Source organism: Lynx rufus, unplaced genomic scaffold (genome assembly GCF_022079265.1).
Source record: "Lynx rufus isolate CCGP_SWC_20201006 ecotype Redwood Valley unplaced genomic scaffold, mLynRuf1.p SCAF_4, whole genome shotgun sequence".
NCBI classification, from domain to species: domain Eukaryota; kingdom Metazoa; phylum Chordata; class Mammalia; order Carnivora; family Felidae; genus Lynx; species Lynx rufus.
This window is the reverse complement of record NW_025814856.1, coordinates 24,671,531-24,695,531: the sequence shown is the minus strand read 5'-3', so window position 1 is coordinate 24,695,531 and position 24,001 is coordinate 24,671,531. Positions and strand designations below refer to the sequence as shown.

The window sequence follows — 24,001 nt, the reverse complement described above, 5'->3', positions numbered from 1 at the left end:
AATTGCACTGGTTTGAGGGTCCTTAGCTAGGCCAACACAATCTCCTTTATGCTTCTCTTGAAGTCTTTGAGAGGTGCTAAAAGTTTATGGTTTGGGGGGAGTTTATTTTTGGTGGGAGTGGGGAAGGGAGGTGTAGGGGATCCATATGTCCCTTTTGATAATACTTTTTCTCCTTCCTGTAGCCTTTTTGGGACCAGGAGGCAGAGGTGTTCATAGCCTTGGTCCTTCTGTTTTGCCCTCTCTACCCATGCGTTGCCCTTATGATGAACACCATATAGATACAATCGGCTTATAATGTTCCAGATCTAAGAGCCCAGAGGTCTTGCAATGGATTCTTTCTTCCCTTTATCAGATAGTATTTGTTTTCTTCTAAAAGAAGGAAATCTTCTAGAAGCTTATTGCTGCTGAGAAAATAAGGCTAATCTTTCATTAATATTAGTCTACTAGTTGTTGGCATGGGGTTTTTCTAGTGTCAGGAGAATTTCAAAAGAGCTTAAATGTATGTCAGACTTAAACACAAGATATAAGAGGCGTTTGCCATGTTGAGGAACGTGTAAGATGATGTCACTCTTTTCAAACGGGTGATTGCAGGAGTTCTTTTTTATGCCTTTAAAAATCATGTTTATGAAATGAAGTTGTACCTTCAGAAGCCTAGGAGTGTAGTATGATTAAGTTGTGAGGATTAGGGCTTTGTTACTGCCCAAAAAATGTTCATTAGTGATAAGCATTAACCAGTGTGGTAGCTACTGCTTCTTAGAATATGATTTTCTCTTGGCCTGTCCTGAGTGTCTGGAAACAGTATAATCCTCTTCTCAGAGATGAATTAAATTTCAGTGAAGACCACACTTTGGCTTTATTTCTTTACTTTTGGGGAAGAAGGTTGTTAGCCTCAGAAGCCAAAATTGATCTATGAAACCTGTCGTTGCTGTTGGATGTGCACATGTCAAATGGCCACAAGTGTTGAGTAATGTCCAAACAGAATAGTCTGAAAATTAATATTTGTATTGGTGCCTTTGTGAAGAAATTTATCATTTTCATCAACTCAACTGAAATTGGTAATTTTGAGTCATACTGATAATGTTCTAACTTATCTTTCCATCTTTTTTTTTTCCTTTGGGTTCTAGGAAATTGTCAGTCAGAATGCTAGCTATTAAACCAGTTGGGAGTATTTGGTTAAGGAAAATGATCTGATTTAGAATGAGTGGTAAATTCAGTATTGGTTGCCTCTAAATTTTTCGGATAGCATTGTTTCAAAACCTGCAAAAATGTTTTATACATTTAACAGTGGCTCAGACTATAAAGCACTGAGCAGATCTTGGGAGGCATGGTGACTTGGTGTCCTATGTTCTTCTCCCTAACATGAGAGTTTGGAGGCTTGTCCTGGCAGGATCTTGAGTCTGAAGGTAGCTTTGCCTGCATAGTAACTTTTACCTGCACACAAAAGCCTGACAGTGACGGTCTTTCAGTACCTTTTCCCACTGCTGTCATCACTTGTTTTCTTCTAAGTTTTCAAACATATAAAAAGATTTTATTTAGATGGTCTTTTAAAATATGCTTTCTTTTATAGGAAACCAGGGGATGAGTCTGAATAGCAGCCAAAGACCTGGGAATTGATATGGAGGAGTGATTCTAAATGATCCATCAATATGATGATTTTCTCAGGGATTTGTATCATCAGCAAGGTGGTTTTCATGTTGAAAATATCCATCTTGACATTCTTTTACATGTAACCTATTTGATATTCTTTAATTCTGTTTCATTTTTCACTGCCTGATAGCTTTTCCTGGCTCTTCTACTTGGCCAACTTCACTTTTTCTATCTTCTTTTCCTCTTCATGTGCCCTAACTGGGTAGACCCACAAAGCCCAATTCCTGATCCTTTGCTTTTCTTTATTCCTCCTATTAATTAGCCCACATGTCCTTAAGTTTCTGTGACATGACTACTTGCATGACTTCCTGTCTCTGAATCCCACATTTCCAAAAAACAAAATATGGTATTAGAAGATACTCTCTAGTCACCTCCGTTAAGTTCTTCTCTACATCCTCCTTAAAAAAAGAAAAGTTCTCTTTTGCAGTATTCTCTTTCTTGCTGCAAAAACCACTACTCTCCCAAGTTCCCAAAATAGGTACCTCAAGGTACCTTGGAATATTTCCTCATCACCTCTGTATCCCATTTGTCCCAAAGTCCCACCATTTTTTCTTAAAAATGCCCCTCAAGCGTGTCCTCTGTCATCTTCCCACCATTGCTGGCTGTACCCACCTCACGTCTGGACGTCTGCAGCGGCTGCCTCGCAAGCCTACCCACCTCAGCTCCAACTGACCACTCTCCTAGTTTTTCCTGCAGATGTGCTACAGCATTATTGTATTTGTGTTACTTTCCTGCTCAGAATCCTGCTAAAAAATGTGGCGAAATAGACACAACATAAAATGTACCATTTTAACCATTTTTAAGTATTAATTCAGTGGCGTTAAGTACATATACATAGTTAGGCAACCATCACCACCATCCATCTCCAGAATTTGATTTTCCTAAACTGCAACTCTGTGCCCATTAAAGAGTTACTCCGCCCTGAACCTCTCACCCCTCCTCAGCCTCCTGATTCTATTTTATGTCTCTGTGAATGTGACCACTCTAGGAACCTCAGATCAGAGGGAATCATACAGTATCTGTCCTTTTGTGCCAATACCAGATTATTTTGTTTATTTTTATTAAATTTTTTTGTAGGGGCACCTGGGTGGCTCAGTCAGTTGAGCATCCGACTTCAGCTCAGGTCATGATCTCATGGTTCATGAGTTCAAGCCCCGCATCAGGCTCTGTGCTGACAGCTCAGAGCCTGGAGCCTGTTTCAGATTCTGTGTCTCCCTCTTTTTCTGCCCCTCCCCCACTCATGCTCGCTCGCTCGCTCTCTCTCAAAGATAAACATTAAAAAATTTTTTTAAAAGTTTTTTTGTAATGTTTATCTTTGAGAGAGAGAGAGACAGAGCATGAGTGGGAGAGGGGCAGAGAGAGACAGGGAGACACAGAATCCAAAGCAGGCTCCAGGTGGTGAGCTGTCAGCACAGAGCCCGACGTGGAGCTCGAACTCCCGAACCATGAGATCATGACCCAAGCTGAAGTTGGATGCTTAACCAACTGAGCCAGCCAGGCGCCCCATTTATTTATTTATTTATTTATTTATTTATTTATTTATTTATCTATCTATCTATCTATCTATCTATTTAGAGTGGGGGAGGGGCAGAGAGCGAGGGGGAGAGAGAATCTTAAGCAGGCTCCACACTGTCAGTGCAGAGCCTGACATGGGGCTCAATCCCACAAACCGTGAGATCATAACCTGAGCTGAAATTAAGAGTTGGATACTTAACTGACTGAGCCACCCAGGTACCTTCCAATATCCTACTTATTGTATTTAGTGATTCTGGTCTTTACAAATTTTGTTGAAGAGTTGGTAAAAGCTAACAAAGGGCCTTTATTTCAGGGTCTTCTTCCTCTCTCTCTCTCCCTCTCCCTCTCCCTCTCCCTCTCCCTCTCCCTCTCCCTCTCCCTCTCCCTCTCCCTCTCCCTCTCCCTCTCCCTCTCCCTCTCCCTCCCTGCCTCCCTCTCCCCCCTCCCCCCCATCCCTCCTTCCCTTCCTCAATGAACTCTACCTGGGAGCATGGCATTGGTTTACTCCAGCTGTAGACGGGAGTCAGGATGTGTGGGAGGGACTGGGGAAGATGGGAGGGATCCTGATACTTCCACTCATCAGCACCAAAAGTTAGTAATTTTTAAAAAAATTTTTAAATGTTTATTTTTGAGAGAGAGAGAGAGTCAGAGACAGAGAGACAGAGTGTGAGCAGGGGAGGGGCAAAGAGAAAGGGAGACACAGAATCTGAAACAGGCTCCAGGCTCTGAGCTGTCAGCAGAGCCTAACGCGGGGCTCAAACTCAGAAACCATGAGATCATGACCTGAGCTGGAGTCAGAAGCTTAACAGACTGAGCCACCCAGATGCCCCAGTGATGTTTGTGGTCATGGAGGGAAGTGGATGGTGACCAGGACTCCACTTCTTCCTTCCTGAATGCCTTTCATCTGTATCATGGGCAGAGAATCAGGCCCATTCTGGAAATAAGGGGATGTGTGTAACGAGACCCCAGCTTTAGTCTTCTCTGTTTTGTCACTGGCACCTCTTGTCTGCGGGCCCTGGGGTTTGACTCATTCCATTGATTCAACTTTCTGGTCCTTTTGGTTTATCCTTTGAAGCTGCTGTTTTATTGCCTCTTTCTTCCATCTTCACTACCTGGATCCTAGCCCATTGCCACCTTGGCTTGGATCAGGGACTCTTCCCCGAACTCCTGCCTGCCAAATCAGGCTTGTGCTCACCTCTGTAAGGACCACGGTGTTCAGGTCTCGCCTGATTGCAAGATGTGCCACATGCCAAAATGAGCTCCTTTGTGCCTCCCAGCCCCTCTGGTGCCCATTCTTTCAGGCTGGTGGGGGTGTTTCAGACAGAAGCATTACTGTGTTTGTCGCTTACTCCAGGGCTTCTAGAGCAATTTGTTCTGGCTGATGAGGAAGGTTGCACGTTTACCTTGAGGTGTAATGGCCATTTACTGAATGCTTACCATGGGGGTGGTGTAGTTGGTTACATGTGCCTTTTGTATACACATTTGCTTGAAATGGTCTCTTCACTACCTACCTCAAAGCTCCCAGTGCCCTAGGATCCAGTTAGGGACCCGTCTACCTTGTGAAGACACTTCTCTGGGGGAGCCTTCTTCTGTTCAACCCCCCCTTCTCTGAAATTCCCTTACACTTGGAGCTCAATTGCATAATAACTAAGTGCATTCATTCTATAAGGTATAACATTATTATCTCTAATTTCATGCCTTTTAGCTTTGTTTTCAAAAATGAACTATAAACTTTTGGAGGAAAGTTATTCTCAAGCATGCAAAATGGCCTTGCCAGTGTAAAGTACATTTCTAACCTTTAAAATATCAGTTAATAAATTCTGGGACATTATCTGAGGTTATTCGTGAATAAATGAGAAGAGAGAACCTTGGGGTACAGTTAAATACTGCTTTTAGATCAGGCAAAGTTTTCTAGGCAGAGATCATTCTTCTTCGATAACCAGGCTAACGCATATGTTGTGATTTTAATCACAAATGACACTTACAGTTTTTTTTTTTTTAAGTTTATGTGTTTATTTTGAGAGAGAGAGCGAGACAGCATGACTGGGGCAGGGGCACAGAGTGGGATAGAATCCCAAGTAGCCTCCACTCTGTCAGTGCAGAGCCCAATGTGGGGCTTGAACTCACGAACGGTGATGTGACATGAGCCGAAATCAAGAGTCGATCGCTTAACCGAGAATTTAGTTTTAACAAGCAAATTACTTCCTCTCCACCACTCGGTCTGTAGAATCTCCCCACCCTGGTGCTCTTCCAGCTGCCTTACTCTGAAGAGTGGTGCTCCTAGATTTTTATTTACTGTGTGGGCTAGAGGATGTTGTCAGCCCTCTTGTTGGGTTTGTCAGAGTTTCCCTTTTCATTTTACCCAATTCTGTTGTTTACATGAGACTAGCCAACGAATCATAAAATCCCCTAATGTTGTGTAATTTTTGAAAACTTTCAGGATGAGTTATAGTAATTGGGTTACCCAACAGAACAGCATTCAGGATACCCACATCAGCAGGTCACCTACATGTGTTGGGCACTTCACCGGGAAACCTTCTTGATATGTGTGTCCTGTTGCCTTTTCCATGTACACAACCAGCTGTGGAACAGGTGAAAGGGCCTGTCTTACTGCTTTTGAATAGTGGTGTTTTCTCATTGTGAAAAATGGATGGATAATGAAAGCTGGCAGGACCTTAAGAAACCATTTGGCCCAGTGGTCCTAATTCTTACCTCATTAGGATCTTTTGTTGTTTTTCTCATTCGTCCCACATGCTTCTCCCAAAAGGAACTGTATTCATTATTTGCTAATGGAAATTTATCAGAACAAGTGTTCTGTATGTTAGGATCTAACTTAGGTCAAGCCATACTCCATGTGATGCATGAAATAGAGACAGTCCGGAAGAGTCTTCAAAATGCTGGGGCAGGGAGGATGTTTGGGAGGGTTTTCTTTTTGTTTTTAATGTAGGTATAATTGAGATATGATAGTGTGTAATTTTGAGGTATATGATAAGTTGATTTGGTTACCTTACATGTATCAATAGGATTACCACCGAAGCCTTAGCCAACACCTCTACCAAGTCACATAATTATCATTTCTTTTTTGTGGTGAGAATGTTTAAGATCTGGTCCCTTAGCAATCTGGAACTATAAAGTACAGTTTTGTTGAGGTTGACTAGGGAGGATTTTCATATTCTCAGTACTTAAATTCCTTTTGCTTTGAATTTGTTATATTTACAAAAAATAAGAAAGCCCTCATCAAAAGAAAAGCCTACACTTTTCCTAGAAACTTGAAAACCCAGTCCTCAGGTGCTGTATTTGAGAACCAGGGAATATCGCACCCCTCACGGGCAGATGGGGAAGTGGCAGGTGCAACATGGTACCCATCCCACCTTCCTGCCCACCTCGTCCTGGACAGCTGTGCCTGTCTGGGGCTTTTCCTTCTCAGCCCTGCTGTGAATTCACTGGCTCTGTGTCCACAAAACAGTGCTACTTACCTGAAGGATGGCCTTGTATTGACTCAGCTCCTCATTCTTGGATTGCAATCATTTTAGCCAGGAACTTTGACCTCCCTTTTTAATTTTAGTTTTTAAATACTTAGTCACTGCTTTAATTTTTTTTCTGGGAAGTCTCTGTTTCACCTCATGACAAAATGATTTGTCATGCTTTGATTTTGTAAACATCTCTCACGGGAAACCTAATGAAGGGGACAAGGTGCATTGATTTCTTCCTATTGCCTGGCCAAGAAAGTGGTGTGTGCCATTTTGCTGGTCTCAGCCCCATCAGAGAGGAGCTGGAGCCCAGTACCAGGGCCACTTTCTCAGGGAGGAAGTGTGTGGTTCCACTGCCTCATCTGTCTCACGTGAATCTGCTTTCTGATTTCCCCCTCTCTATCAATCCATGCCAGGAGTCCTTGGAGAGGTAGTTTGGGGAGGCCTTCATTCCTGGGAAGTCTGTACTGCCTCCTCCACCCATGGGAAGGTTTATCTAAGTCTGAAATCAACCAAGACAGTGATTCTCCATTTTTACATCATTCTTTGCCCTCCTTCTCAGAATGACATTTTAACTGTTCAAGGAATTTAAAACAAAGCTGAATATTTCTTGGCGAACACAATTATTTCCTGGCCTAAATCACACAGTGATTTAACTGGTATGTCACTGTGTACGTGTGTGCTTTAATGGGAATTGCATGTGGTATCATTGGGAAATTGGGAGAGTCTTGTAGATTTATTGCTTATAGTTTAAGGGCAGACTGCTGGCTTCCATCCAAAAAGTGGGGAGACGTAAGGTTGCAAAGACCACTAATGTCTGAGTATATTCTTCCGATTCCCTACTATTTTGAAATTAGCTTGGCAGAAGGTAAAAATCAGAACCAATGATGAAATACTTTACCCTTTGAAACCTGTAAAGTTCATCAAAATAAACTTGTGGGGGACTTGGTATCATAGATGGGCTGGTGTCCTTTCTCTGCTGTCTACCAACATCTTTTTGAAGCTTTGAAGGTGTTTTGGTATGTCTGAGTAGAAGTCAAAACCATAGATTATTCTTCATTAAAAAAAAGGGGGGGGGGAGTTTTAGATTATCCTCCAGGGTGGCTCTTGGGCGAATATTTTAAAATGCATCCAAAACCTAACCCAGTTTTGTGTGTTGACCACAGACACCACAGACTGCAAAGGCACTTGAGCAGGAGCAATCAGTTCTCCATCTTCTGGATACCATAATATGTTCCTCCACTGTTTAACTATGGCGGGTGGGGGTGAGAAGTAGCCACATTGTTTATTTTTTAACTTGATTCAGTGAAACTGACTTGACTGCAGACATGACTATTGTCACTTGTCTGGAAGGTGCTAGGCACATCTCATAATGGGCTCCTTTGCATAACAGTAGAAATACTTGCCTTTTATATTGCTACTTTGTAAAGTTTGTGAGTCCCAACATCCTGAACCTAGTGTTTAATTATTGAATTGTAACAAATATTGCCTATAAAGGATTATAACTGAGGAATCAATCCAGAGTTCTATTTAAAATTGAGATCTTATTACCAACCATCTTCCTCTGCCCTTTGAATTTAGCTTTTAACCACCAAAGTTTCCCTTGGATCACTGAACCACTCATGGTGTCCTTCTACAGACCTGGTGTTAAGCTATTGATCTATGGTTAGGGCAGGCAGGTGGGGGCCCCTGAATGGATTGCATGGGTCCAGCCAGAAGCTTCCTGACATACTGTGTGCAGCTTGTGTGTTTGTACGTGTGCCACAGCTCTCACCAAATTCTCAAAGACATCTGTGTCCCCACGTAAGAAGTTGAGACCCTCTGTTGAGAGGGCTGGAGGAATAAACGAGAGGATTTTAGTGATGTTGGTCCTGATGGTGTTAGTATTGCTGAGAAAAGGGAAGGTGACAGTAGGGTTGTAGCTGTGTAGCAACTTACACTTCCCCCAGTTTCAGATGTGATCAGTGTTTCAAAGCCTGGGAGTATCACGCAAACCTTCGGCACATCCTTGCATCTTGAGACCATCTTGCACTTGAACCCATGAGCACACATGAATGGGACACCTGTGCCTACAGAGATGCTGGGCTGGGTGTTACACAGCCTGGGACTCATGTTGTCCGAGCACCTTCACCTTTGTTCATTTTTTCCCCAGTTAATGTCAGACAAGTGATACAGACCTGGTATCCGGCAGGCGCTGGGTAAATGCAAGTAGCATGTTTGTAGGGGACCTGCTGTAGGAAATCACATTTGTCGACCTCTTCTGCAGAAAAGGAAGCTATGCTCACTCAACCCAGAGACTTGGTATTGCTCTCAAGTAACTCAGATTCCCACAAGTCGGGGAGAACCAAGGCCTCAGAGAATTGAGTGTTTGGTGGGCTGGAGGAGTGTTGGAGGTGGGGGGGGTGTTGTGGGGGAGGAGAAGCTTGTTCACATGCTTGTTAACATTTGAGGGTCTTTGACAAAGGAAGTCTAATGCCCTGCCCCGGTCAGCCGGCGATTGCCCCCCGGGAGGCCCTGTTGTGCACAGGAAGTCAGACACTAATGATGTTAGTGAGGGGACAAAGGCGCCCAGCCCGGGAAGGGCCTAATTGCTGTGTCCGGCTCCCAGGCGGCCGGCCTCAAGCTGGAGGGGGCTGGGCAGGATGCGCTAAGTGTTAACACCTGGAGCCGAGCTGCTGACTTCCTGGTGCTTTTTTTTTTTTTTTCTCCTTCTTCTGTGTGGCTGGGTATGCACACATACAGACACACACATTCACGAACTTTGGCTGCATCTCAGGGGGACATTTTGGGATGTGATATCTAAGAGACTAGATGGAAATGGTTCAATCTGGAGGTCACACTGAGCTGGGGCAGGGCTGAGAACAAGTTCCCCCTGAGCCCCCTCTATCTGCCCATGGGACTTGGTGATTGCTGCTTCACCTCTGGGCTGGCTGATTCCCTCCCTTCCCCCCAGGAAATCTGGGAAAGGCCAGACCTTGCGGAGAAGCAGATACGTATTAGAGGAGTCACTGTTGCTTTGGCTTGAGACATTCTAGTTAGAACTGATGGGAGAATGCTCCCAGGGGAAAGAGAGATGAGGGTCTTGACCATTGTTTTAAGCCAGCTGGAGTCCTAGGGAGGTAGGATGAATGGCAGGTTGAGGAGTGGTCGTGGGCACCTGCCAGCACCCAATGAGGGTTGCTTACCTGTATGTATGAATCCATACCTGGGGGGGGTTGGTTGGACAGGCTGCCTCCCAGAGAGGTGGAGAAGCCCAGACGTACCTCGTAAGGTATTTCTAAGTGGGGGCTCCAGATTCTTTGTGTCTATATATGGCTTTTGACCTGGGTTCTGTGAAGCCCTCGGTGGCCTCTGGGAGTTTTGGGTATGCCCCCAAATTGTGTAAGAATGTTTTGGGGGGAAGTTGGGTAAGGAATGTTTTTCACAGGATTCTCCTATGGGTTCTAGAAACCTTTTTGCTTTAACAACAATTAAAAATGAAGACCCCCTACCTTGGCCAGTAGCCCTACTGGGAAGGCATTAGTGGCTCACTTCTTGTGATGGCAAGTGACAGAGCCTGAGCCTGGGATCCCTCCCGTAGACCAGCAATGGGAGGCAGCTGTGCACATAGGCGGACTCACTTGGATTTTTGCAGCCAGAGAACAAGAGAGCTTAAAAGGGGTGCTTGAAGCCTGCCTCCCTCCTGGAGGAAGGGGGAAAAGCCACAAATAACTTTTGAAAAAGGGTCTAATGTTGACTTGCTGCTTCCCACTGTTATTTTAAGGAGGTTTTTCTCTCTGAGACCACCATGTGGACAGAAATAATAGGCTGACAGAAGGTCCCTTGCTTTCTAGTGTAGCCTGTGATGTTCGATTTGCACTAAAACCTAAAAGGGCGGTCTTCCATAATTTCCAAATATGTGAAATCCACCTTGAAGGAAGCACATGTGTGGGACACACTGGGGACCTGCCTGACTGGAGGAGGCTTGGTCCCCATGGCAACGTCACAATCCCCTATTTCTGCAGGCATTTGTGCTGTAAAAGCAGAATTCCAGATGTGATACAGTATTTGGAGACTCTGTCCCGGGGCCTCGGAAACAGTATTTGAAGCGGTACAATTCAGTGCACGCTCTCTGTGTGGTCCTAAGGCTTTTTATTAGTAGTTTTGTTTTGATCCGAACATTTCCTCTGAGCTTAGGCATAACAGGCATGTGTATAGCTTGAAGTTTTCCTCTATTGTCTAATCACTGTTTTGCCCTTGCAGGGAGATACTTTCTTGAGCTTCTGGAGTGAAGTCTTTGTAACTACCTTTAACAGCTAAGTGAGAGCAAGCCGGTAGCTGGTTTGCTAGGTGGGTGTTTGGGTGGCTGGTTGCTTGCTTCCTCTTCGTACCCAGTGTTTACAGAACACCAGTTAATCTGTGTCTGCGAAGTTGTCTGTGTGTGCATTTTAAACTGCAGATGGGCTGATAGTTACCTTACAGATGCCAGTTCTTTAACATGCCGTTCTCATTTGAGTGGATGGGAGTGCTGTGTGCAGCCAAGGGAGAGGGTCTGGCTCGCTATCCGGAGGCATGTTTTATAGCTTGCTTTTAACGTTTTGAGAACTGGAGAAATGGAACAATCCTGTCTATTTGTGAGTATCAGCCACGGGAGAACACACAGCCCAGATCCTTAACAGACTAATTGGAAAAAAGTATTTGGGCTTTTGCTTTGTGAAAACCAAGGAGACTGGAGAGCTTTGTTTTGTTTTGTTTCTAAACACAGGAGAAAAGTCAGAGAGAGAGAGAGAGAGAGAGAGAGTGTGTGTGTGTGTGTGTGTGTGTGTGTGTGTGTGTGTGTTGATATCTCTGGGCATTAACTGCATGTGTATATTCCAGTGGCAAAGCAATAAGAAAATCAAAATCTGGAGCAGGGAAAGACATTTAAAAACATACTAAATTCCATTTAGGTAATGTCCAGTTAGAAAAGTTGCTATTGCAATAACTAAATATATGAAGTCAATACATTGTATACCTTAAACATATATTGTATGTCAATTCTATTTCAATTTAAAAAAAAAAGTTACTATCTGAGAGACAACTCCTATGAATTCCTTAACACATCTTTATCTTTAGTGAATGGATTTCCTTGGGTGTGAGGTGAGGGTGGGGGTGTGGAGGAGGGGTAAAATAGTGAAAGGCAGCTTAGTTGGAAACGAGAGCTCTCAGTTTGATAAGCAAAACATATTGTAACTTGGCATAGGTTGGCTCCATGTTCGAGCTCAGAAACAATTGTCCCTTCAGCTTTCCTTTGGGGAGCGTGAAATTAGGAACATGTGTGTGCTGATTAGCAACATGTCAGAGATGAATCATGATTACGGCTTTGGTCTGGTACACAGGCGATGCTTTGGAGTAGTGATTTCCTACCTCCTCGAGCAAATCTCTCTAATTAGCTTAAGATCTCTGGGTCTTTTTGGGCCGACGTGGTAATTGCTGGTGGGAACACACGGGCACTCCCCCAGAGCTTGTGTGTTCCCCACTAGACATCCAAAGCCTTACCTCCCCAAATCAGACAGCTGGCACCCTTCGTTTCTGAAGTTGGTTGCATCTAGTTGGAAAGTGGGAGAGAACAGCTCTCGGGAATGTGGAGAAGAATATCTTGAATAGATCCAGACCCAGGCTGGCTTTGTGATTTATTTTCCTTGTGTTTTGGGTTTGCCGGCATTCTCCTCAGCTTACATCACCTGGGGCTTCTCTCCTTTTTTCTGACTTTTCTCCCCCCCCCCCCCCCCCCGGCCTTTTTTTAGTTAAAGGTTTGAACTGAAGTTAAGTGGGATCTGAATTCATCTATGAAACCATCTGAACCGAACTTGTGCAGAGTAAATTGACCCCATGTTCTGCCTCTTGCCTTTACCACGTCCACTGGTCACAGGCAAAAATGTCAGTCCTGTAGTGCATTTGAAGCCTCACAGAATTGTCTGCTATCTTTTAAATCTCCTTGACACGCTGGAAACCCAAGGTGGAGGAAAAGGGAAAATAGAAAGTATAAGCTGGCCTTGGTTTTTTTAGTAGTTGTTCAGTTATCTTTAAAAAAACAAAAAAAAAAAAACCAAAAAACCCCATTCTCTCAGTTCCTTATGATGGATGCTCTTATTTAAATGTTCATCCAAACTCGGGTCACTAAAACATTGCTAGCTTTCTGAGAGGCCCTTAACTGATTAGAAAGCAGTCTTGTTTAGGCCTTGTAGTTTGGCCATGCCTTCCACTGGAAAGGGGCTACTATAATTAACACAGTCCTTTTCAAAATGCGTCTTTCCAAAATGGCAGTTAAGCTATTTTGGAGCTGGATTGGAAATGTTGCTCTGGGAAGTTGGTGTCTTCAATGGACTTAGAATCCCCAAGGGCCCCTCAGGAAATGGGCCTTCGGATGGCCCCTCATGGGGCGCGCTAGCTGCTCTGTGTGGGATCCCTCCCTGTGGCTGTCTTTGTGTCCAGGCCTTTGCTTCTTTGCCATATGGGTGGAGCATAGTGTGGGTTTTGGATTTTATTCCTTTAGAGCACTTATGGGTTATCCTCCCCTCCCCCTTTCCTGAGTAAAAGATGTTTTCTCCATTATGTTCCCATTTGCTGCTTCCGTCCCTGCTCACCATAGAGTGTTCATAGCAGAGCCCCAGGCACCTGGGGCTGGCTTCTCCCCTAGCATTGGAACAAATTAAAAGCTGCCCCCAAGAGCAGCAAATGAGGGTGGTTAATTAACTAAGAATGTGACACCCTAAGGCCACAGCATTGGCATTTTATAGTTTTTAAGTTACAGGCCACAAACAAGTATTCTTAATTGTAAGCTCATTAAATATCAAACCAGGTATAGTAGCTAAAAGCTTTGGATTGTTTACTGAAAAACAGCTTGCAAAACCATTCACCAGCTTTGTAAGTTGCTCACCATGTTCTCTTAGTGCGAGTCCTGATTCTAAGCCCATAACTCACCCTGTCACGCAAGGCTAGGTCCTCTTGGGTTCTTGGTCTGCATTCCCTAGTTTCATCATGTATTCATTCATTCAGGCAGAAAACTAATATATATCAAGGGCTGGCTATGGGCCAGGGCCGGACTGTGGTGCAAGCTTGGAGAAGGATGAGGGAGTAGGGGGCCGCCCTGGTCACTTTGCCTCCAGTCTCTTCCTACCTGATCCAGCCTGAGCACTTACCAGTGATGGGGGTCACTGGGTTACCCAGTTCCCACCAAGACCATTCCTTAGTCTGGTGGTTAGTGCCTCTGTCACCTTGCCCTGACCTTTCCACCCATCTGCCAGACCCCCCAGGTTTGGATGCTAAGACTGGTCATATCTGGAGATGCCCCTTCCTGTGAGCGTTCCCCTGTCTACCTCACGTACTCCCACGCTGCACAGCTCTTTGCTTATTAGGGCAGGAATCTTCCCAGGAATGGTAACATAACTATTTCAATGTGTCCTGTGCTGTGCAGAATACTTGATAACATGTCTTCTCATGCAGTTCCACACCGAACTTTTCCAAGAAGTTTTATTCAAACACTTTAATAGCTCACGAAAACGAGGCTCAGGAAAGTTTGGAAGCTTGTCTAAGGTCCTACCGCCTGAAAGGGGGAGGTTTGAACACACATCTGTACAACTCCAAAGCTCATCCTGTTAACCACTTCTCCACTCCAGATATGCCCCAGGCTAGCCCTCAAAAGCGTGCATCCAGGATGGCAGAATCTGAAGCAACAGCTTGATGGGTCAGTGTTTCATGTCTGCCTACAGCCGGGGTGGGATAGAGGGCTGTGACAAGTGATCGATCAGTCTGCCCTGGGTGTGGGAAGGGGAAAATGACAACACGCAGCACATGTGTGACACTGAGATCCGTTTCATCCATATTGCAGCTAAAGTATATGTATGTATTGCTTTCAATTACTGCTGTAACAAACTGTCACAATTTAGTGACTTAAAACAGCACGAGTTCATTATCTTATAGTTGTTGGAGTCAGAGTTCCAAGATGAGTCTTATGTGGGGTTGAAAATCAAGGTGTTGATAGGACTGGCTCCTTCTGGAGGCTCTAGGGAGAACCCTTTTCTGCCTTTTATAGCATCTAGAGGTGCCTATGTTCCTTGGCTTATGAGCCCCTTCTATCCCCATCTTCAAAACCAGTAGTGTAGCATCTTTAAATCAATGTCTGCCTCGCTGCCTTCTGCTTCTGTGGCCATATCTCCTTCTCTGATCTTCCTGTATCCCACTTACAAGGACCTGTGTGATAACATTGGGCTCATCAACATACTTTCTCCATCTCAGGTTCCTTAAACTTAATTGCATCTTCACAGTCCTTTTTGCTGTGTGCAGTAACCGCATGGGTCCTGGGGACCTGTTGTTTTGTGGGGGCTGGTATTCTGTCTACCACAAAGCATAAAGAAAACAGTAGTGCTGTGTGGGCTAGTCTGGGCACACCGTTTCTCCTGTGGTTTCTCAGGGCTCTGGAGCAGCGGGAGCATTTGGGTGCGAAGCGAGGACAGCCTGATGGAGCATCTGTCTAATGGCATGTGCTCAGAAGCCATGCCCTGATGACTGCCAAGAGTGACAGATCTCCCAGTGCACACAGGAACTGGTACTTCTGATGGAGTTGAGCTCTGTGCTCTATTGCCTCTGAACTCAAGGATGAGGCTTAGTCACAGGGTCTTTTGGTCTCTGATTTTTGTGTGGGATTAGAATGACCGTTTTGCATGTGCGTTAACAGAAGTGCCAGGCCAGTCAGGTTGTGAGGGTGGGTTACTGTACTCTCATCGGGTGAATATGCAGGCACATCTGTGTGTCAGGAACACCGTGTGATGGAGCTAGACGGACTAAGGCAGAAGCCCATGGGAGGAGCAGGTCTTGGCTGGTACGAAGGGCATTCTGGGATACAGAAGTGCTCCTGAACTTGTGCTGAGCAGTAATGCAGTGCCTGGAGGAGTTTGGCAGGTGGGGAGGGGAGCGGCTGAGAAGACAGGCAGGAGCCACATCGGGAAAGTTCTAGGAGGGACAGGGAGCTAGTGGTGGGCTTGGAGCAGAGGAATGAGGGCAGAATTGCACATTAGGAGATCACTTTGGTGGCCAAAGCCCCTGAGATTAGGACCCAGTTCTGGTCGATGACCAAAAGTGCCCAGCCCTGCAGGGGTGGGGTCAAGGTGGAATGCCCTGTGGGTAGTGAATCGATGCTGTATGCAAGCCTCACTGTCCTTTGAGGCCACGCTCACTGGGCCCTCTTCTGAACAGCTCTGCACACAGCACAGACCTTATTTGGAAGGATTTAGGTTCTTGTCTGCAAGATATAACACATCTCACGATATTGGGCTTCTTTCCACAATGCAAGCTCATCGCAAGTGCCCAGTACATACCTGTTAAAAACATGCTGCAGCAGGAGCCCCTGGCCAGTTCAGTCAGTAGAGCATGTGACTCTTGATGTCAGGGTTGTAAGTAGGAGCCCCACATTGGAGGTAGAGATTACTTTAAAATAAAATCTTTAAAAAAAGAAAAAAAAACATGCTGCGATGGAAATATGAGGAGAACAAGAACAAAGTGAAAAGCTGCTAGTCCTACAAGTAAGGTGACTAGTCACTGGTCACTAGAGTTCTACAGACCTCAAAGCATGCTATTAAGTGAAATGCATTTGCTTTTTGGAAAGTGCTTCCTCTACATGGCTTCACGTGGTCCTCCTCAAACTCCTGTCCCAGGGGAGAGTCATGCAAATTATCTTTTTAGGAAAATAGTTGAGGACACTCCAACCCGGTGGAGTGAAGAGGTTTGCCCTTGGTCACCAGCAGGAGGATGGAAGGATTAAGATACCTACCTTGGCCTGTAGATGTTTGCCTTCTGTGATGCTCCCTTTTCCTCTCCCTTGTAGTCCGGTTACCCTTCCTTCTTTCAAGCTTCTGGTGTGTGCTGTCCTCACCCTTGAATCATCTTTTGTGAGGTGCTACCTCATGGCATGGTAGCAAAGGTGCTACCTTATGGCATTTCATAAGCTGTATGTTTATTTATGGCCGGCTCTTCACCTAGTTGCACCCTCCTTGTATGCCACACTGAGGGTTCCTGGAGAGTCAAGGTGTGGTTTGAAATTTGTCTATATACCTTGCATGTGATCCACATACCCAACTAGTCTCCTTTGAAGGAATGAACTACTGTGCTCCTGAGGACAGGACCAGTGGCTGTTTTCCTCACCACTGTACCTAGCATGATGTCTAGCTCATAATAGTAATTAATGGTAAGTGATTTTATATCTCGGGGGTTTTTAAGGGAGAAAGGTGTGGTTTGGGGCATTTCCTAAGGGTTTTGGAGAGATTGCATTTTCTCCTGCCTGGTTGTGTCTGTCTGGGCTTGACCATCTGGAAGTTGGGCAGACTCTTGTGGCACATTAGAGGCCTTGTCCCTAAGGATTTACGGAGGCATTTAGGATTTTAATAAGAAAACAACCCTTTCCAAAGTGTTTTAGCTCAGGGGAGGAATTCTGGAATCTTGTGTATGTGGGAAAAGGAGGATGGAAACAGGAAAGCTGGAGGAGGAAGGTGAATCAGGAAGAAAGGGAGCCTCTGTAGATCATGGGCTAGTGTACCATGTTGATTTAGATTTTGTTACTGCTTATTTCTCACTTGAATTAGAAGTGTGTGTGTGTGTGTGTGTGTGTGTGTGTGTGTGTGTCCCTTTCTGCACAGCTGTGCTTTCCTAAGGTCCATGTTTATCTGAGCTCAAGGATACGGTTTCAGTGGGCATGCCTGGCTTCAGGATAAAAAGCGTGAACATGTCTACAGCATATGGATATGATGGGGTTGTGGCCTGAGACCCTGGGCTCCATCAGAAGTATTCTGCACATCGTGTCTCAGTGTGACAATTGCCCATTAAATACCGGGCTGCCAGCATATGGTTTTCCCCAACATCCCCTTTGTTAAGTGGAAACTTTAGCTGTGTGGTTAGAATATTTTCCCATCATTTAGCATTTCAGAATTAACTGTTTTTGGAGACTTCTGCAATTAATGCTGAATGGCACATTTGCAGATTATTACAGAAACAGTTAAACCAGAGTCGGCAGGTCTGTAGCTGCTCTTTCCCATGATGGATAAGTGGTGGGTTAGGAAAAGGCTGGGCAACGGGAGGAATCCGGTGCTCCCTCTGTGGATGCTGTAATTAAAGTGGGGAGTCTGGCGGAGTTGTTATCCCTGCTATTAAGAGTGCAGATGGCTAACGGCCACATCACCAAGAGTTAGAGTTAGCCCTTTTAAAGTCTTTTTTCTTTTTCTTTTATGACCCACCCTATATATTCCAAGCATAGGTATGGATACAGTGAAGAATTTTCTCATTAAAAGTAATGGCTTATTCCCACACTCATTCCCAGTCTTGGAATGAGAAACCTGTTTCCTTAGACTTGAGGAATTGCCTATCTGTCGTGGCTTAATAGAGCTTTTGGACGAGAGTGTCTGGTAGGCGAATTTTATAACCAATCACTGCTCAAAGCAGATCCAACTGGAAGGGCTCCAGCTGGCAGCTCATGATCTCTCTCCCAATTTTACTGTTAATGAATTATTATTTAACCCCCAAACACGAACAGCATGCTCCTCTTGTCTTAGGGAAGTACATTCTCATGATGCTGTCGGCCTGGCAGTAGGAATCTCCTGGGCTGGAGGGAGGTTGGCAGTCAGTGGGCGGGAAGAGTGGTAGATACTGCTCAGCGACTGGCATGACCCTGGGTCTTTGTTATCTTGTGTACATTTTGACTCCAAGGGATCTGTGCTGGAAAAGCAAATTGGCTTTTCTCCTCATCATGTTCTCTTGTTTTCCCACAGGGAGTGGGGCCGGCCAGCAGAAACAGTGGGCTGCACAACATCACCTTCAGATATGACAGTAAGTAACTGGCTTCACCGCCGAAGAATGGGGCCCATTCAGTGATCTAAAGCTCACACAGTCATGCTCAATCAAGGACACTTGAGGTCCTAGGGTTGAGGAATTTTCTGAACCTGCTCAGGTTTATCAATAGAACTAAAGCAGCTGGCTGAGTCTCCATTAAGTCACTCAAGTATTTGGGAGCCTGGATAGGTCAAGTGCCCTCCATAGTGTTGGGAGAAATTTTGGATGGAGGGAGACCTCCCCTGATTTCTTCAGGGCATAGTCATGTCCTTAAGAACTAAGGCAGATGCCTGTAGGGCCCAGCATGGGACAAAGCTACTCAAGTGCAAGATGCTAGGGAGTAGCAGGGACTGTCTGGTCTGAAGGGGGCACTGGCTTCTCTCCATTCCAGCTCACGGTGGCCTTGAAATTCCCTGAGTGTGGCCAGATGTGATTTCGAAGAAGAGTAAGAAATTTGCATTTTTTGTCTAACCATTTTTTAATACTGTCATCTATTTAAAATTTTTCACACACATAGAGTGGGCCAAGTGAACGTTGCCCCAGATTTGCCCAAGGGTCTCCAGTTGGCCATCTCTGACTTCGCCTGGATTCCAGCTCTGGTTCCCTACCTGTCAGCTGTGAGCTGTGGCAGGTGATTTGACTTCAAGCCTCAGCTTTCACATCATATAAAATAAAGATTAGGTTCTTCCTCAGCATCATTTTGAGGGTTAAATGAGGTAATGCTTTTAACTGCTTAACTCAGTGGCTGGCCTACGATGTGCACTCAGTAATTGATATCTGTTAATATTAGAAGTCATTCCAACCAGAATTGGAATACAGCATCTTTTTGGCCCTTTCTCTCAAGGAAGTGTGACTTAATCTGTCTGAATTGTTTCCTAAGGGCAGGGTGGGGTGCTTTTTCTGATTAAGCATATAGAATCTCCCCTCAGCAAATGCTTGCATGCCTGAGAAGGTAATTATATGGAATTGTGAGCATTTTAGCCTTATGAGCCATAATTTATATGTAAAAACGTTAACAAGAGGGAGCTTGACTCCTATTTAAGTGACTCCTGACATTTGATTCATCTCTCGGAGAGGGTTGTGAATCCATGTAAATAATGGGTGTAGGTCACAGTGAGGCCTTTGAAATGATCACTGCTAGAGCAAGATTTTTGAGGTCATGTATACAATCTAACAATTTTAAGATACAAATATGTGCGTCAAATTTATGCCCGCAGTTGCTGACGTGAGTATTTTAAGTTAACCAATGAGGACTTACATTTGAAACAGACATTTCAAGTTAGTGGTGGGTGCCTGTTCTGGTTAAATGCTGTAATGCTAATGAAAGATTTGCAAGTCCAGGACACTTAATTCAGCTAAGTAAAGACATGTGTAAGAGATCTCTCTTTGAGCTACAAAGTTAATTTCTAATATATGCTCTTGGTCCTGGCAGATCTTGTATTACATTCAAGAGTTCAAAATTTTCCGGTCAGCTGCAAACAAGTATTTGCAGCTCTAATTTAATACGGGGTTTTGTGAAAGAGGATCTGTACCTGTAAAACTTAAAAGTATCTATTGTTTTCTTCATGGGACTAAACATTTGGCCCACGTGCCTGATGCCTGTCTCTTAGTCATTTCTTTCTTTCTTACTCTTCAGCATTTAATTAGAATTTAATTTGCAACTTGAATTGACTCCTGAGACATCTGAAGCTCGGTTGCATTTTGGCAAAATGTCATTTGGGCATAGTTTTTTGGTAACCAGAATCCAAAATGTTAGAGTTGCTAATAATTGGATCCAGGTTTGTGTAAAAAATTTATTCATTGTTTTCCATTGAAAAGATATTTCTTTCTCTCTTCCACAAGGAAGTTTCTATTCTTGCTCAGTTGACTGGTTACTCATTCTGTTTGAAAGAGCTGAGAGCCAATGATCAGGTTTTCACCAAAAGGGTTAAACTACAAAATCTTATATTTCTGCTCTTTTGCCATTTGATGTTACAAAGAAAGGTAATGTCTTGCCATTAAGTCAAAACCGAATCTCCTAGGTCTCTACGCCTCCTTTCATTTTGCATTTCTCGTTTCTTCTTTGGGCTCTGAGTGGTAATGCCTGAGTAGGTTGTAATACATTTTCTTAATTCTTTGACTTTATATTTGCATAATTATATTTATAGAAACCTGGAGAGTGCTAATTTTGGCATTAGGAATGAACAAAGGAAAAAAAAAAACCCCATGATTTGCTCTTGTTTTCGTGCATCTTTTCCTAACAGCTGTTTAAGTCAGAGGTTTCGAAAAATGAAAAATGCTTGAAATTGACAAGTCTGATGGTTTTTTGTTTTTGTTTTTGTTTTTTAATATTGGGAAGCTTGTTTCAGCCAGGGATTTTTTCAGGCTAACCACTTCTGATTCAAAATTTACTATAGTCGTAATCTCTGTGCTGAGGCTAGAATGGCAAGAGCCCTTCATGAGCCAGGCTGCTTTCTGTCCAGACCCAGGGCTGGTCAGCAGCGGAATCCTAAGCCACCCAGCTGGCCTCTTAACTGCAAAACGTTTCCTCATTTGTACAATGTGGGTGTTAAACCAGATGTTTAAAGAAACATTTTTTTCTATTCTAAAATTCTCTTCTGCACCCAGAGAACATATGTTGTATGCTTCAAGAGTCAATTTTCATTAGAAGTAGAATTTGGTTTTATTAATTATTAACATCTTTTCAAAAGAAGTAATATTGAAATGTAGAGGTGGCTGCTTTTTAAGCAGATGGAGTTTCCGGAAGGGGGTGCAGTTAGGCAAGAAAGCAGGGCACAAAGCTCTGTGAGGGATGGGAGTTACCCGAGTTGGGGGGGGGGGTGCATTGTGGTGCATGTGTTTTGAATTTTAGTAAGAAATTTTAAAAGGACTTATGCTATATGCACATTAAAAGGCTTGGAAGCATGTCCTTTAGAAGTTGATAGTAGTTATCTCCGTGGTGGGAGGGTATGGATGACTTCTATAGTTTTCTTACGTTCTTTTATAATTTTCAAGTATCGAGGGAAGGTTTTTAGTCATAAAAATGGGAAATGTATGCTACGGTGCACAGCAGGGGCACTGGGAGTGCAGCAGACTCACTGAGCCTAGAAAATAACCCCTTACTGCTTCACCTCAAAGAAAAACACCCCGACTTTGGAGGGGTAATGAGTAGTTTTGGACATTAGATGGAACTGAGGACCTTTTGCAGCAGATACCAAAGAGAGTTTTCAAGTTTAACCATTGAGAAAGAAATGGAGATGAAGCAGCATAAAAACTGTGAGTTGGGGTACCTGGGAGTTGTTAAGTATCTGACTCTTGGTTTGGGCTCAGGTCATGATCTCACAGTTTGTGAGTTCGAACCATGCATTGGGCTTTGTGCTGATGGTGTGGAGCCTGCTTGGGAATCTCTCTCTTCCTCTGTCTCTGCCCCTCCCCTGCTCACTCGCTCGCGCCCGCTCTCTCTCAACGCAAATAAATAAAAACCTTGAAAAAATTGCCGAGGAGGGCCGATGGTTCTCCCCTGCGTCAGTGGCCAGAACAGCCCACGGCCATTGTCTGGAGTCCCAAGCTGAGTCTGGCTGGAAGCTTCTGGCAGCTTTTCAGGATTCTGTAGACTTTGAAGATGTGTTTAGCAATACCAGGTGTCACAGTTGCTCACGTGGTAGTGGCCACATTGACAGCTGGCTGCAAGTAATGTCCTCAGGCAAAATCAGAGAATCGGGTCTTCATTGGCTGAGTAATGTGGAACTCTTTGGGTTTGGTGGGCATTGTGGATGTCTTGGATTAACACATGGTGTCTTCCCTTTGCGACGCCAGTTAACACTGGAGGTGCTTCACTCATCAGGAAGTCAGTTAGTACCTTTTGCAGGTACTAATTGGATTGTTTTAACTGTCTTGCTGTGCACCCCTCCCCCATGAGTCTTACCCTATTACTTCCTTTCCCTGCTCACTTTGCCTCCAGGTTTCTTCTAAAAACAAGCCCCAGTATTTAGCCATTGGTTTTGCTTCAGATCACTCTCTAATGCTGAAACTGATGGAAGTAATGTAAATAATTCTTGATTTAGGTAAGATGTCTTAACAGTAAAAAAAAAAAGTTAATGCCAGATACATAGTCCAACTCCAGACTGTATATGATCCTCCCCTAATGCTGTCCTAGAAGTTAAGTTGTGGGGGGGGGGGGTGGTGGGGTGGTGGTGGTGCTATAAATAAATTCCACGACTGCATCTTACAGTTTCCCAAATAGTCACACTTTACTGTCATATTTGGGCTTTTGAGGCACACGTCTTTAAACAGAATGGCTTTGGCTGCCTCCGGATGGCTCTGTGTAATTTGAGAAGATGAACCTGGGAATAAAAAATTGTAAAATTTAAAGTTTTAATCTAACTGTTTTTGTTCTCGCAACTGTCTAGACTGCACCACTTACTTGAATCCAGTGGGGAAGCACGTGATTGCTGATGCCCAGAACATCACCATCAGTCAGTATGCTTGCCATGAGCAAGTGGCAGTCACCATTCTTTGGTCCCCAGGGGCCCTTGGTAAGTGGTCAAAATGGAGCCCAGCATGTGGCCTGTGTGGGTGGTGACCAGTGCAAGGGTCCCAGTGTGACAACCTGCAGGGGCCAGGCAGGTCTTGACATACGTGTAGCTTAGGTGTGCTTGGGCACAGATATGCTTCCTGCTTCATTGCATGTACTTCCTGGGCATGTACAGAGCTTAATACTGTACCCCATGACTCATCTTTTGTTCCCTTGGCTGTTACTGAGAGAGATGTGGGTTTGAAGAATAATAGTGTATGGCAATAAATCGTGCTGAGGCCTTAGCCTTTGGGTCTAAGCAGTAGCCAGGGGACCGGTGACCTGTCCAAGGGCATAATGGCTTTAGTGTCCAGCATTGGACATCTGTATGCCCACATGGATATCCGGGCACAGCACTGGCACGTGTTGTGAGTTTACAGGAATATCTCAGGGCTCGTAAGAATCCATAAAATCAATAATTTAAGAAAAATGTTTTTTTTTTTTTGAGAGAGCAAACAGGGGAAGGGCAAAGAGAGAGGGGACAGAGAATCTAAGATGGGCTCCATGCTGACAGCAGCAAGCCCGATGCATGGCTTGAAGTCACTAACCATGAGATCATGACCTGAGTCGAAGTCGGATGCTCAACTGACTGAGCCACCCAAGTGACTCTAAAGTCAATAGTTTTTAAATCTTGGCAACTAACTGAATTTATGTGAACTGTGTGGGCTGAAAAAAATTCAAAATGAAGAAACAGAAAAAAAGCAAACCCACATTATCTGGTCAGATTCAGATTAGGGCAGAGTTTGTTTGTCCTCTTTAATGAGTTGATGATATAAGAGAGGATGGGACAGCTGGGTGGGGGACATGGTCAGAGCCCATTTGTTCAGATGGGCCTGGGTGTGAACCCAGATTCTACCTGCCACAAGAGGCTGCTAAGCCTTGCTGAGCCCTGGCTTCCCCATCTGTGATGTGAAGATGACTGACAGCCTCCTGGTTTTTGTAAGATTTCCACACACACGTGCACGCACGCAGTATTTCTAGA

The 24,001-nt window shown here is 44.4% G+C and overlaps 1 protein-coding gene across 1 annotated transcript in view; it reads left to right on the top strand.

The window, feature by feature from the left end:
* IL17RD (interleukin 17 receptor D) overlaps nt 1-24,001 on the top strand; it is a 67,222-nt gene that overhangs the window by 22,294 nt on the left and 20,927 nt on the right. The window contains exons 2-3 of the mRNA XM_047096018.1: nt 18,407-18,464; nt 22,856-22,981. Of these exons, the coding sequence (XP_046951974.1) occupies nt 18,407-18,464; nt 22,856-22,981 (184 nt within the window). The remainder of the gene's footprint in view (nt 1-18,406; nt 18,465-22,855; nt 22,982-24,001) is intronic.